This window comes from Phaseolus vulgaris, chromosome 7 (genome assembly GCF_000499845.2).
Source record: "Phaseolus vulgaris cultivar G19833 chromosome 7, P. vulgaris v2.0, whole genome shotgun sequence".
Lineage (NCBI taxonomy): Eukaryota > Viridiplantae > Streptophyta > Magnoliopsida > Fabales > Fabaceae > Phaseolus > Phaseolus vulgaris.
The window spans coordinates 6,158,030-6,174,081 of NC_023753.2; the positions used below are offsets into that span (position 1 = coordinate 6,158,030).

At 30.6% G+C, this 16,052-nt stretch overlaps 2 protein-coding genes across 2 annotated transcripts; both read left to right on the forward strand.

The window, feature by feature from the left end:
- The first annotated feature begins 4,120 nt into the window (after positions 1-4,120).
- LOC137828941 (probable methyltransferase PMT16) lies at positions 4,121-8,105 on the forward strand. Its single transcript, XM_068635709.1, has 6 exons — positions 4,121-4,781; positions 6,297-6,507; positions 6,601-6,889; positions 6,986-7,375; positions 7,490-7,567; positions 7,664-8,105. The coding sequence occupies exons 1-6, from the start codon at positions 4,140-4,142 to the stop codon at positions 7,893-7,895; spliced, it is 1,842 nt and encodes a 613-aa protein (XP_068491810.1). The 5' UTR covers positions 4,121-4,139; the 3' UTR covers positions 7,896-8,105.
- Positions 8,106-11,649: 3,544 nt separating this feature from the next.
- Positions 11,650-15,886, forward strand: LOC137829605 (protein FAR1-RELATED SEQUENCE 5-like). The gene is made up of 5 exons (XM_068636451.1): positions 11,650-12,136; positions 12,564-14,928; positions 15,124-15,276; positions 15,359-15,418; positions 15,538-15,886. Exons 2-5 carry the CDS (start codon positions 12,571-12,573, stop codon positions 15,619-15,621), a joined length of 2,655 nt encoding a protein of 884 aa, XP_068492552.1. The 5' UTR covers positions 11,650-12,136; positions 12,564-12,570; the 3' UTR covers positions 15,622-15,886.
- Positions 15,887-16,052: the final 166 nt, after the last annotated feature.

A 16,052-nucleotide genomic window follows, 5' to 3' on the forward strand; every position in this document is an offset into this window, starting at 1 on the left:
AGAAGTTGAGTTTATTTCTTTGTTTTGAGGTTACCTCTTGTACCGGTATGGCCGAGATGCCGAGGCCTGAGAAGACTTGGCCGAGAGGCCGAGACCTTAGAAGACTTGGCCGAGAGGCCGAGACCTTAGAAGACTTGGCCGAGAGGCCGAGACCTTAGAAGACTTGGCCGAGAGGCCGAGACCTGAGAAGACTTGGCTGAGAGGCCGAGACCTTAGAAGACTTGGCCGAGAGGCCGAGGGGCCGAGACCTTAGAAGACTTGCCCGAGGGGCCGAAACCTTAGAAGACTTGGCCGAGAGGCCGAGACTACTGAGAGGCCGAGACCTTAGAAGACTTGGCCGAGACGACCGAGACCACTGGAACATGGCCGATGGCCGACCCATGCCATGATGATTTGGCCGATGGCCGACCCCTATTACAGTTAACGCTCAAACCAAGATCAGTGAAGCTAATCTATCATTAAGAATTAGGTAATGCAAACCTAAGAGGTGTCCACCTCGATAAATGGGCCCAACAAGGTAGGCCCAAAAGAATAATATAAATAGTACGCATCCCAAGGAGTAAGGTATGTCATTTATCACTCTGAGAGCTGACCACCCGCTTTACTGACTTGAGCGTCGGAGTGCCTTCGCAGGTACCCCCACCATCCGGTGTTCAGCCGAGGCCGAGGGCCGAAGGAGAAGAAGGAGGGCGAAGAGAACCCAAGTTCACTACCCAGTCACCTGACCAACCGAAGGAAGGAGAAGAAGACTTCAATAGTTCTCTAGGTCCCATCTCCCTAGCAGGAACACCTCTGTAAAGAAATATTTATCCCTTTACAACCTCACATGTCGAAGAGTTTTATATTTAAGCTAATATTTATGGATTCAATTGTATGTTATTGAAATTGTATTATATTAACTTTATTATGATATTTATGATTAAGAATAATAAAAATATAAGTTGAAGTAAACACATCTACAACCAAAAGAATGTAAGAAAAATAAAGTGATCATTGAGTACATTACCACGTTGATCATTGTTGATCATTTAACTAAAGCAAGTAGATAATTTTAAGAATCTTGTACACATCTCAGAATTATGTTTATTTTTAGAAATTGTTGAGTTTGATATATTTTTTTTTTCATTTATCTTTATACATGTATATGTTTATTTATTTTCAGGAATATAATATAATTTTGACAGATGATAAAAATACAGTTTATTCATTAAAAGCTTAAATTGAGAGACTTGATATACTCTGTTACATGGGATAACACTCATTATTAAAAGAATTTGTCATCATGATTCATGTATTTCGTTTCTTGTTAACAATTGAGAAGAGAACATTGTTGAATGTGGTCCATTTTGTCAATTATATTCAACCCATTACCATATAAGACAATATTTCTCAAGTTAAAAATATCTTTTAACATTAAAACTTTATGATGGATAAAGCTTAAAAAAAATCACATATGCTCTATGTTTCATGTTATTAAACATATTATTCTTTTCATCATACAATACCATTGTATAATAGAATAAATATTTAAAAATGAGAAGTGAGTGGACTACAAATTAAAATGACAAGAAATTGTTTATTTTACTGTCATATTAGATCATTTAAATATATTTTCTTACAATTCTTTGAGATGCTTTCATTGTTAGCTAATCATCGTGAAAAATTTAAAACATATATTTAAAATTTGTGTACTTTGTTTTTTTTATTTTTATATACATGAATTTAGTATCTTACTTTTAGATTTGTTGTAAAGTATTATCTCATATTGGCTAGCTTTTTAATGTTTCATTCCATTTTTATCCTCTCGTCACTCTAGGTTTTATTCAAAGAAATATTCTTCATTTTTATGATAGTAATTATTTTTTATTTTAAAAATAATTTCCTCATCTACTACTGTCTTATGTCTTTATTTCAAATTGTATGATGCAGGTTCCAAACTATGTAGCACATATAATGATACATATACTGATACGACACGAACACGGATACGGATACTGAAATATGTATAATTTCTAAAATGTAGGACACAGAAACACGGATCTATATATTGTATAATTATGAATTATATAAATTGACAATAAAGATTTATGTGTACAAGTATGTTTCATATATGTTTTTGGAGGAAAAAGATGTATTTTATAACTGATTCAAGAGGATTTATTTCTTATTTTCATAATCATAATAAAAATTCATACAATAAATTTGAGTTTTACAAAATTAATGTATTTTTTTTAAATTGTGTTAAAATCGTGTTAGAATTGTTAAAAATTCAACAAATATTTTTTGAATTAGATACTTCAGAGATACGTGTGCTATAAGTGTCATACAAGTAGTAGTGTTCAATACGTATATCCGACATCGACACACCATTTAGTAGGAGAAGTGTTCATAGTTTCCGAATGATCCACAAAATGATTAAAAGTGCGTTGTTGTATTAATTAATCAATTCTCTTCTTTAACCAACATTTATGACTCCCCTCTCAACTACCGTTTCAAAGTTATGTAAAATGAGGCAGTCGTATGATGTTTGGTATTAACGAGGATGCATAAAAAAAAATTTATTACTTTTTCCTAAACAATGCCAATGACGCGTTTTATATGAAACTATTAAATTTAATTGGACTTATATGAGATTGTGTGATTTCAGTCACAACACAAACGTATCCATTTCATCCTTTCTTTTAATGTCATTTAAGGTTTTTTTAATAAACTAAAACTATAATACATTTTTTTACTTTAATAAAATCTTACAAAATTTTAATTTTTTCTTTTCACTTCAATATTACAATAATATACAGATATAAACTAATCACAAATTAAGTGGATGATAAAGCTATAATTAACAAAAAAATAATTAATATTATTTCTAACTTAATAACAGTTAATTTTTTAATAAATACTATACTTAAAAAGAAACTAAAGAAGCGTGAGTTACCTATTTTTATTTTTGTGGAGTAATCAGTATTTATCTTTTAACATTAATTTGGAATCGTGGTTAACAAAAATATTAAAAGTAGTAAAACATTTTCTTTCATAAGAGTAAGCATTGATAATTTACATTTTCTTATGTAATAAATGTATTTACATTTTCAGTTTGTACTTAAGATCGATGTTACGAAATATTTTATTTATGTTAAAATAATTAGTTATATTTAATATATACGATACTAATCAATAAAAACTTTCCAAAAAAATATTACGCATAAAGTAATAAAAATCTCAATTTTTATAAACCAACAAGATTTTTCACTAGAATAATTATAGATAATAAATTTTTCCTTAAGAATATTTTTCACTCTAGTATATATATAAATTATCAATTCGATTACTTTCTTCTTCTTCTTTTCAAAAACTATCTTATAAAATGTATATTCCAAAGTGATACCGATTGACTAATAATCTAAAAGAATATTAGTTAGTCTTCCCACAAAAATACTCCCATATTAACCATCTAATTTACCAAACAAGAGTTATCACTTTTCAGTCAATATTTTCTTTATTATTATTTTAAATATCAATTAAAAATATATATATATATATATATTAAATTTTAATTTTAATTTGCTTTGAACTCTGATAATTCTGATCCTTCTAATTGTATTTTTACCATTTTAATATTTTAATTTTAAAAAACTAATATTTTTAATATACTTTTAATTATGCTTTGTTTTAGTTCAATTAACTACAAATGTACATGTATACTGTTAAAGTATGAATAAACAAGTGGTCCCAAGTTAAAAATTCTGACAGTGTTCATTCAAAATATCTAATGGTATCAGTGATTTCTTTTAGTAGTATTATGATTAGAAAAAAAATAATTAGTTAAAATATGAAAATTAAAAATTGGACTAAAATATAGATTTTCATTTATTTTAGAGAGTAAAATTGTGAATAAAAAATAAAAAATTTAGATTTAAAAAGGTGAATTTATAATTTAGTCATGAATATATATATAAAAAAAAACTCATAACACATAGGTTCAAAGACAAATATTACCATTTCTCCTCCAAAAAAGAAAGTAAAAAAGAAAGTAATTTTAATAACTGAAGAGATGATCTGAGCTGTCTTGTGTCACACAGAAAGATACATACAAAAAGTGAATGAAATCTTGTTTTTTAGTGAGCTTGCTTGCATTATAAATGCACATCATAACCATCTTCTCTATTACAAGAATCCAAACAGCCATGGCTAATATTGATTCTTCTTCCCCCACCATTTTCAACGTAAGAAAAACGCCAATCTTCGTCCTCATCATTCTTCTCTGCATCGCCTCCTACTTCCTCGCCGCGTACCACCAAGGAGCGCCCCTCCTCACCACCGCCACCACCGCCGCTCTCTCCCTCTCCCTCTCCACACCCTGCGACCACCTCACTGCCGAATATTCTAGAACCTTCCCACGCTGCAGCGCCAACTTCAGCGAGTACACGCCCTGCCAGGATCCTCAACGGTCTCTAGGGTACAAGCGGCACAGAATGATATATCGAGAGAGGCACTGTCCCGAGGAGCCCTTGAAATGTAGGGTTCCTGCCCCTCACGGATATCGAAACCCCTTTCCCTGGCCCGCGAGTAGAGACCGCGCGTGGTTCGCTAACGTCCCCCACCGTGAGCTCACCGTGGAGAAGGCCGTGCAGAACTGGATCCGCTTCGAGGGCGAGCGCTTCGTTTTCCCCGGCGGCGGAACCACCTTCCCCAACGGCGCCGACGCCTACATTGAGGACATCGGAAAGTTGATTAATCTTAGAGACGGCTCCATCAGAACTGCTTTGGACACTGGCTGTGGGGTAATTAACCTTCTCTCACTCTCACTGTTTTCTCCCTAAAAATAATTTTTTAATTTTAATAAATCAATTCAATTAAGATTAACTTTCCTTGTATTTTTTAAAGTAATTATTATAAACATTTATGATTATTAGCCATCTTTTTTATTTTTGGACAATAGCTTCAATTTTGTATAAAGTTACACATGTCCACACAGGTTACATTTGTTAATGGAAATCAAGAAATTCAGATCTTATATACCTATTTTAAATTTCATTTATCTTCATCATACAATTCAACCTATTTATTTAATTTTTTTTATATCGGTTAAGGTCTACCTAATGAATAAAATAATTCATTAGAATATTTTTATACTCTTCTTTATTTTACCCTTCATAATTATTGCATGTTTAAACATACAATAATTAATTTTTTTATAAACACACTTAATAAGACATATTTTTATAAATATTTGATGAACTCGAATAATTCTTTTAGGAAATAGCTTTACAGAATGTGATGCATCATGTAATTAGTAATAAAGAATTTAATTTAGTTTGAGTATTTATTGAGAATAATATTAAAACAGTAAACATCATTATATTAAAAATAGTAAATAACAGATAATCTGAAGAGTTAAAAAAAAGTTTAAGCGTGTACGTTACAAATTGAAATAGGAAATAGGAAATAGGAAATAGGAAAATAGAAAAGGGAGATGACATTTGTTTATATGTGGAGTACGCGTTGATTATTGTGTAAAAGTAAGGCATGTTGACATCACACGTCACAAAATGGAGTTCGTTATAAATTATTTTCAACCAAGGAGTCAAATAAAACCAATTCTAACTGCCTGTCTGCTTCCTTCTCTGTCGATTCTTTTACCTCAACTGTTTGTATTAAATATTAAATTTCTGACCAAACCTTCCACACTTCAGTTTTTTAAGCTGCATTAGTATCTTAAGTTGCACCTCAAAATATATAGTCAATTTTAATTTGAGTTCAGTTGTATTCACCGTTTTCTTTTTATTATTTATTTATTTTAATATTAATAAAAGCTTTAATTTTTAATATTTATTTAATGAATTATTATTGACTATTTTAATTTATACCTAATACATTTTATAGTCAATGTACAAATTTTAAAATTAAAGTTTTCAACTTATAAAACAGTTTCATTGTTTAAATGTGTAAAAAACTTTACATTGACCCGTGAATACAATTTCATTATTGTTTTACTTATCCATGAACTAAGAAAGTAGAAGTCAAAACCAATTGGAAAGAGTTGAGTTGTTTTTGCTTGGTTGTTTTCTTAAAGGGTGGTGATATCTTGATACACACAATAAACATGTATTTTACTTTTTGGATGTGAAGCAAATCTTTTCCTTCTTAAAGGCATATAACAATGCGGCAAAAATGGGTTGGAGCCCATGGTTGTAGTTGACCTATTTTGGTTCTTTAAAAACATTTTAAAATGATAGTATAAATTTTGAAGTGTTACAAGATAATCTTACGCTCTTACTAATGAATATTGTATACAGGTGGCTAGTTGGGGAGCGTATCTTCTATCACGCAATATACTAACATTGTCAATTGCACCAAGGGACACCCATGAAGCACAAGTTCAATTTGCCCTTGAGCGTGGAGTTCCTGCACTCATTGGAATTCTTGCCTCCAAGAGGCTACCTTTCCCTTCAAGAGCTTTTGACATGTCCCATTGCTCTCGCTGCCTCATCCCATGGGCTGAATATGGTATTGTGTAACCACAAACTATATAATATATATTTGAGACCTTGGGCTAAGTCATGACTTGTATTCACTCTTAATTTGGACTTGTTGAAATAGATGGAATTTTTCTCAACGAAGTGGATCGAGTTCTACGCCCTGGCGGGTATTGGATTCTATCTGGGCCACCAATCAACTGGAAGAAATACTGGAAAGGGTGGCAAAGAACAGAGAAGGATTTGAACGAAGAGCAGACCAAAATTGAGGAGGTAGCCAAAAGCCTTTGCTGGAGCAAGCTAGTGGAGAAGGATGATATTGCTATCTGGCAGAAACCCAAAAACCATTTTGATTGTAAGCTTACCCAAAACCGGTCTTTTTGCAGTGCACAAAACGACCCTGACAAAGCCTGGTTAGTTCAACCTCCTTGCACGTGTTCTGCTTACTGTTGACGTGACGTGCCAAGTATTTTTACATTTTCTTTTATAATTATTTTGGTCATCTTCAGGTATACCGATATGCAGACATGTTTGACTCCTGTTCCTGAAGTGTCAAACAAAGAAGAAACTTCGGGTGGGATGGTGGAGGATTGGCCAAAGAGATTAAAATCCATCCCACCAAGGATTTATAGGAGTACCATAGAAGGGGTAACAGATGAAGCCTTTTCAAAAGATTATGAGCTGTGGAAGAAAAGGGTATCATATTATAAGACAGTGAACAAACTACTAGGAACCGGGAGATACCGCAATCTTTTGGATATGAATGCTCACTTGGGTGGATTTGCTGCTGCACTGATTGAGGACCCTGTTTGGGTCATGAATGTGGTTCCTGTTCAGGCTAAGGTTGACACACTTGGATCAATATATGAACGTGGGTTGATTGGAGTATATCATGACTGGTAATTAGCAGAATAATATATCTCTTCACATATATCATGACTGGTATCATTTCTCTTTGCTGAATCTCTCTATATATAATATGCATGAATGAATTTTGTTTGGTTCTCGTGCAGGTGTGAAGCAATGTCTACTTATCCTAGAACTTATGATCTAATTCATGCTGATTCAGTGTTAAGTCTTTACAGTAACAGGTAATATGTTGGTTAAGTTATATTTTTTCAAGACAAAAGTTTAATGTAGATTAAGACAAGACAGTGTAATGCAACTAACGAAATTGTATGTTGTAGATGTGGGTTGGAAGACATTCTGCTAGAAATGGATAGGATTCTTCGACCAGAAGGATGTGTTATCATAAGAGACGATGTTGATATGTTGGTCAAAGTAAAGAGCATTGTGAATGGATTGGAATGGGACAGTATAATTGTAGACCATGAAGATGAGCATCTTAAGAGGGAGAAACTGCTATTTGCTGTGAAGAAGTATTGGACAACTCCACCAGCTTCCGACAACACAAATTAATCATTATTTTTTATTAATCTTTCTCTTTTCTGCTTTTAGTTTCCTTTTTAACTTTTTTAAATTTATTTATTTTTCGTTTTTACTTCTATTTTTTGGGAAGGTAGGTAGGGACACATACAAGTACTTCTTGGCAATGCAAATTGTAACTGTAAACAGCTCAAGTTCGGATTTTGACTATTTTTTTAAAAAAGTGACAAAATATTTTAAAAACCATTCACCATTTACATATTTAAAATTGAGAAATAAAATAATATTTTTGTGATTATTGAAAAAGATTTTTAAAAAAAAAAACTAAATATATGTTATGATTCACTACAAGAGGTGTTCTTCCACCAAAAGGCAGTAGAGTCAGCTGTCTTTAATCCAACACAAAAGTTGTGAGCTGAAATCCCATAAAAAAGCATCAAACCTTCTATTCAAACTTCTCATTATAAATAAATCCTAACAAACATAATATACCCAAAAAGAACATCTAGAACAAGAATTTTCAAAGTCATGATAGGTGTAAAGTCTCTCTTTTATTTTAAAAGTTACACTGAATATATTATATAATTTAATAGGAAAAGACAACCTATTATAATAATATAAGAATACTTTAAATTTAAAAATAAATTAAATATGATTAAAATATTAATTTGTTGGATTGTTGAGTGAATGATTTTCATTGTGTATTAACCTATCAGCACCCAATTTAATGTTTATGAATAATAATAGTTAGACAATAAAATATATGGACAAAAGGAATAATGATATTTTGCCACCAGTAAAAAAATAAAAAATATTCACTTGACACCTTAAAATGACAATATTTTAATTATATTTATTTTAATGACAGTCTTTTTAGGGTCGTCAAATTATTGTTATTCATTTTGTATTTGAAAACATATGTTTTATTTTAAAACAAATTGAATAACTCGTGATACATCTGGTCTATTAAAATTGAAACAAAAAGGTTATGCAAATTTATAATGTTATTTAAGTACAAATTTTTATGTATAATAAATATTTTAAAACTGATATCAGTAATATACTTTATTTAACGATGATGACTGTTAAGAACTATATTTTTCCTTCAATTTATTTATAATTACTAAGATATTATAACTATTATTTTAGTTTATAATTATAAATATTTAAAACATCCAATATTTTCATAAATTTAGATCTGATACCATCCTTTTGATAAAAAAGTTTTATAAAATAAAAAATTATTAATTTATTATCATAATTTAATTATTATATATAACTTACCTTTAATAAAAACTTTTTTTTTCAATTTTATTCTTTATAATATTAAAGTATAATAGTTGTTTTTCTACATTAATGATTATTTATCATTATATAATAGCATTTGGTAATTTTATCTGATGTCATCTTCTAATTAAACAATTTTATTTTTTAATAAATAATTTTTATTTATTTAATAAAATATATAACTAAATATTTTTTTTTAATTTCAAAATAGATAAACAAATTTTTAAATAATAGCTACATAATATTTTAGTATTATTTTATATATAAATTTATATATATTTATTTAAAAATATTAAAATATTTATTATAATCGATTATGTATTCACTTAATCGATTATAATCAGTTATGAGTTTGGATGCTATTAAAAATTTAATTTACAAAACAATTTCTATTATTTTATTTTTCATAATCTAGATAATTTGTAAGATTTACAGTCCAATGTAAGTTATCAAAATATAACAAAAATTTATAATAAAATAAATTTTGAGAAATAAACTTTTCAACTATCTCTCAAAATTGATAACTAAATTCTAAAAAAAATAAAGAAGAAAAAATCTTTAGAACGAAAATAAATTTATTCTATTTAAAAAATCAAGAGATGGAAAGAGAAATAAGAAAGAGGAAGAAAACCTGGTGCAGAGTCTTCACTTACATCTTCCAATCCATCTTCTTTACATTTACTTCTGAATTTAATTTTAAAATATAAAAATATGAATTCTTATCTATTCCTCAAAATACAGAAGAACAGTAAGTAAACTTAGAATAATTTTTATATAATTCTTTAAAAGCAATTATTTTCACTTTAATAATAAAATATCCTTCTTCAAATTACGAATTTCAATCATCCTTTTCTTTTTTCAACTTATTTTAGACAGTATTTTTTCTAATGTGCTTTAAAATGAACTTGGTTGAATCGGTATGTTAGTTTGTAGATAAATATATTTTCTTCTTCATTCATAAAGTATTCAAATTTTTGTTGATGGATATTATAAAACATAATTAAGGTGATAGTATGTTTCTGTTTAAGGAAATAAATTATGTATAAGAAGGTGGGTGAGATAACCTGGACTTTTTGTGAGTGACCTTGCAGTATTGAACAGGGAAAAAAGTGGAGAAAGGGAGAGAAAAGATTGATCTTTAATTTCCTTTTCATGTAATAGAATACAAATTTAAAGTTTACATTAATATACAAGGGTTTTTCGTTTTTTATATTTAAGTCATATACGGTATAATTTGATTGATTTTTCCTCGTTAATTAAATTTTTTATTTTATAGTAATTTTAAATTAAATTCACATATCATACTTCCTTCTTATTATTTGTTTCTTTCTACAAAACTGTCAAATTTTTGTTTAGTCTACCATTATTTTTTATTTTATATCCTTTGAATTTTTTCTAATCTAATTTTAGTTTTTATAATCGTTTTTATTTCTTAGTTTTAGTCCTATGATATTATTATTCAAATAACAGTGTTGCTGATAAAACTTGACATCATATTTTATGATATGGTAAATGATGACATCGTATCAATATCATCTTAACATTTTTTATAACAACAGATTTGGTAGTATGTATACAAAATAAAACGTTTGGAAATATTAAATAAAACAATTACCAAAAATCAAACTCGAATAGATTAGACAAATTATAAATGGTATTTTTTATTACACATTTATTGAATAGAATTTGTATAATTGAATAATATTTTCTTATATATAATATGAGAGAAAAAAATCAAATTACATTTGTATAATTTTAATCAAATAATGATTCAATACCTTTTGATTGAATTACCTTTTTTTACAATCAGAAAATTCATTTCAAATATATTATACATACAAAATTCTATACTAATATAAAATTATTTAATACTTATAAAGATGAAAATCTACCTAGTTCTAAAAACATATTAAAATATAAATAATTTGATAATTTTATTTATATTTAACAAAATAAAAAGTTACATCTATATGAATTGAAAAAAAATCAATTATTAACAACCTGATATTTTTTTTATAAATTTTTTTGTGTTAGCATCATAATGCGGAAAAAAATAACTTTATTTTTTCCATTATATCACTTTAAGATTATTATAAACTATCAACTTAATATTTAATAAAAGTTATACTGATATAATTTAAATATTTAACAAAAGGTATATTAATATTATTATAGTTTTCTGCTATAATAAATATGTAAATGAATTTCTATTTTAATTATGTAAAATATGTAATTTAATGTTTAGATTATTAATTTTTTTTAACAAATTTGTACATAAAAATTATCTTTCTATGTATGCTATATCATTCTAATATTTATATAAATAAACCAATACTTTGTTAAATTATATTTGTTATTGTATTTATTAAATATAGAATATACTTGTTATAAACATGTACTTTTAAATTAATTATGTAAGAATCATTTCAATGATATATTTTAAATGAAAAATACATTCCAAAAAATTAGAATATATATATATATATATATATGTTTATATGACATATGACATTACGTAGGAAATATACATTTAATTTAAGAAGAGAGGAGATGAGAGAAAATAATGTAAGAAAGTGATATTTCAGAAAAGGGAAAAATAATTTACTTTAGCACATTAGTTATTCTAATTACTCTTAAAAATATTTTAACTGTCACTGTGGGTTTTAACTGTTAGTTTTGTATGAAGAGGATCAGAAGCCTTTCAACAGTAGTCTTCTCCAATCTCCATCTTGTTAGGGTTTGCAGAGTTGCCATTTTCTGTCTTTCTTCGCACTCACAGACTATCTTTTTTCGCAATTATCTCTATTCGAATGCGTCCTACGATTCAACACATCGCAGTTCTTCAATTTGATTGTATCCCAAAGATTATGGACAGTGTCGTGCGTCCATTGCACGATATCTTGTTCCTTTCCATCGATCACTTCCTCTGCCTCCAACCCTAATTCGTCTTACATCCTCGACTACTTTGTTCCTCTCGATAACTACCGGTAAGGTTGTTTGCACTGGAAAACCAATAACTGCATAATGTTTTATGAGCATGATTGATAATAAATTGATATCCAGTAAAAAACCAAAGTGTTCTCCCTTTCTATCTTGACGCACGATAAAGCTCCATTTGATTGTAATTCTCACAGTGGAATGTCATTTTGCGAATTGCAAAGTGAAACTAAGTGGATTTTGAAACAATTATTTGTTGGTTTTGCATGGACTTACTTCTAGCCAATGTTGGGTTTAACTGGTGATCCGTATTTTTTTTTTAGCTAAGCAAAAAATTGAGTTAAAAATAAATTATATATGCATTTTTCACACTCTCATTCAATCAGTATGTGTGAGGTATGGTAAGTTAGTTGACTTTTATAAATGTCTATAAATGCGTTTTAAATTAATTTGCTCCTCTCTCCCAATTTGGTGAAGGTTATCAATGGATGGGGATCGAAAAGAGTTGGGTATTGTGCATGAAGGTAGTTTTGATGTTGAACCTCAGATATTGAATAACTTGGACTTGAATGTCGAGCAGAACTGTTGTAGTCCAAACATGGCTCATGCTAGTGACAATCAATCCTGTCCTCCTTCAAAAAATGTACTCAGCGCCAATTCTGTATTGGGAATTGGTACAGAATTTGAGTCTGATGATCATGCATACCGATTCTACAACAAGTATGCCAGATTGGTAGGTTTCAATGTTAGAAAAGATTGGATAAACAGGAGTAAGGTGCATGGTCAGGTGGTGTCTAGGAAGTTTACCTGCTCCAAAGAGGGATACCGTAGGAAAGACAAAAGAGATGTCAATGTGAAGAAACATCGGAAGGAAACTAGAACTGGCTGCTTGGCACATATGATAGTCACTCGGCAGCCAAACGGTAGATACCAGGTCACCCATTTTGAAGCACAGCATAATCATGACCATGTAAACCCTAACAATGCTAACGTGTTAAACTTGCTAAATGAATTCAGTGTTGCTCAAGCTGTGGAAGCTGAATCAAACAATAGTTTGGGACCTAAATCAAAGTCAGCATTAGATACGTTGAATAAAAAAATAAGTGCACACGAATCCATTGATCTACTTTCAATGAATTATGATAATTATCTTCATTGTGCAAGGGAAAGAGATATGAAGGAAGGAGAAGCAGGGCGTTTGTTTGGTTACTTCCAAAGGCAGCACTTTGAAAATCCAACATTTTTTTATGCCATACAGCTTGACGTTGATGACAAGGTTAGCAATATTTTTTGGGCTGAGGACAATATGGTGGTGGATTATGATCACTTTGGTGATGTCATTTGTTTGGATACAATTTGCAGAACAAATGAAGATCTTCGGCCATTTGTACAGTTTTTAGGTGTTAACCATCACAAACAAGTGTTAGTATTTGCTGCTGCTTTTTTGTATGATGATTCCATTGAATCATTTAATTGGTTATTTCGAACTTTCATTAATGCAATGTCCGGTAAAAAGCCCAAGGCCATTCTCACAGAACAAGAAGCTGTAATCATTGAAGCAGTCAATACAGTTTTACCTGACACAAACCATTGTACATGTGTATGGCAGTTGTATGAGAACACTTTGAAACACCTCAGCCATGTTGTCAAGGATGCTGAATCTTTTGCAAATGTTCTACGGAGCAGTATTTATGACCCCAAGGATGAGGAAGAATTTACTCATTCTTGGGAGACTATGCTGGAGAGGTATAATCTGCAGCAAAATGAATGGCTGAGATGGATGTATAGAGAAAGAGAGAAATGGGCTGTTGTCTTTGGCCAGAATACATTTTTTGTAGACATCAAAGGCTTTCATTTAGCTGAGATTTTGTCTCATAAGTTTAGAAGTTATCTAAATCCTGACACTGATGTAGTTCAATTTTTTAAGCATTTTGAAAGGGTAGTAGGTGAACAGCGTCATAAAGAAATAGAAGCTGGTGATGAAATGAGCAGGTGTTTGCCAAGGCTAATGGGTAATATGGTTTTGTTGAAGCATGCAAGTAACATTTATACTCCAAGAGCATTTGAAGTATTTCAGCAAGCATATGAGAAGTCTTTAAATGTTATTGTTAATCAACACAGTAGAAATGGATCATTGTTTGAGTACAAAGCAAATACATTTGGGCATAATAGACAATACAGTGTCACCTTCAATTCCTCTGACGACACAGTTGTCTGCAGTTGTATGAAGTTTGACCGTGTTGGATTTCTATGTGGCCACGCGCTTAAAGTTCTTGATCAAAGAAACATAAAAGTAGTTCCATCTCAGTACATCTTAGAGAGATGGACTGGAGATGCAAGGATGGGCAATCTTAGGGAGATTAAGCAATGTAAAATGCAAGATAATCCTAAAAGGGTTCCTGCTAGCTGTTACAAAGATTTGTGCCACAGACTGCTGAAGTGTTCAGCAAGAGCGTCTGAATCGGAGGAAGCCTATCAATTTGCCATGAGGCAACTTGATGAAATGATGGTTGGAGTGGAGAAAATCTTGACACTGAAAGCTGAAGGTCAAGTTATCACCTCACGTAATATTGATGCAGATGCTTCAGAAAGTGAGCCTTCAAAGATCTTTCTGAATGGGCATGTAATTGACGCCCAGGATGAAAGTAACAGCGCAAATGGTGGAAAAGACAGGAGAGCCACGTCAGACAGGGGGCACTTAACAACCATGACATGTAATGGAACTGATTCTGATAGAATTTTGAATGTAGAAGAATCTCCACAAAATACCGTTGTCTGTATTTCGAGCGCCCCCTCCACATATGTTTCATCTCAGCCTGCAGCACCAAATCTCATTCTGCAGGTCATCTTCTATCATTTATCAGATATGACAGTTTATACTGTGATCATGTTATTTATTTACAATTATCAACAAACTCAATGCTCATAACATAACTTTTTAAGATAATAAGTTCTCTCTTTTTATATCTATGAATATACATACATACACACACGCCAAAGAGACTGACATTTATTGATTCTTTCATTTGTGATACAGGGTTTGTACAGTTTTGAAGCCAATCAAGTGGTTCACTGCATGTATGAGCAGACTAATCTTGTTCTGGACAATCAATCTAATTCTAGCATGTTGCAACCGCAAAACATCTTTTCTAACCCACAGGATTCTCCGGGTCAATCTCAACTATTACAGGTGTTTATTTTTCTAGTCATCGAGTGTTTTTATCATATGTGGAATATGCATTTATATAACATTTTAAGAATTTTTTACTCAGGAGCCTATAATCCAGAGCGCATACCTTGAGTCCTTGCCAAGCAATAATCAGATGCGCCAGGTAAACACTTGGTCAAAAACACTCACTACCACCCCCACCCTGAAAAAATAGAAAGATTTTTGGTGGGTAGATTCATGTCAGCTAACTTTTTAAATCTGCTCTGGGTATATTGGTTGCAGGGAATGGATCTTGACATCCAAAATCCACATTCGTCTTCGTTCTTGCTGTATGACCATAGATACAGAAGTTCTGAGTCTGCATGAAGTACAACGGAATAAAATGGTTAAATCATTTTCCTCTAATACTCTTCTGGTTGTATCAATATGTTTTACTGTACAGTGCGGATTGATGCAGTCATTAGCATTGAAAACAGAATCATCCTTCTCTCCTTGTAAATAACCAAACATTTACCATACAATATTGTGTAGCTCATATGAACATTACATAATTGAATGCGATGGGTACACAACTTTTTGGAATGAAAGTTAACATAAATCTACAAATACATCCATATTTTTTGGTAGATAATGCATTCCTTTTTATCGTCTTATTACTTGAAATGAATTATTTTTGCTCTGTTGTTGCTTTTACAAGGAATGCAATTCAAAATATTTCCTTGCTAATCTGAGAAAAACTTTTGGAAGCCCTAGAGATTTTCAGGTTGGCAAGTTGTGCTTGAGAAGATTCTGAAAAT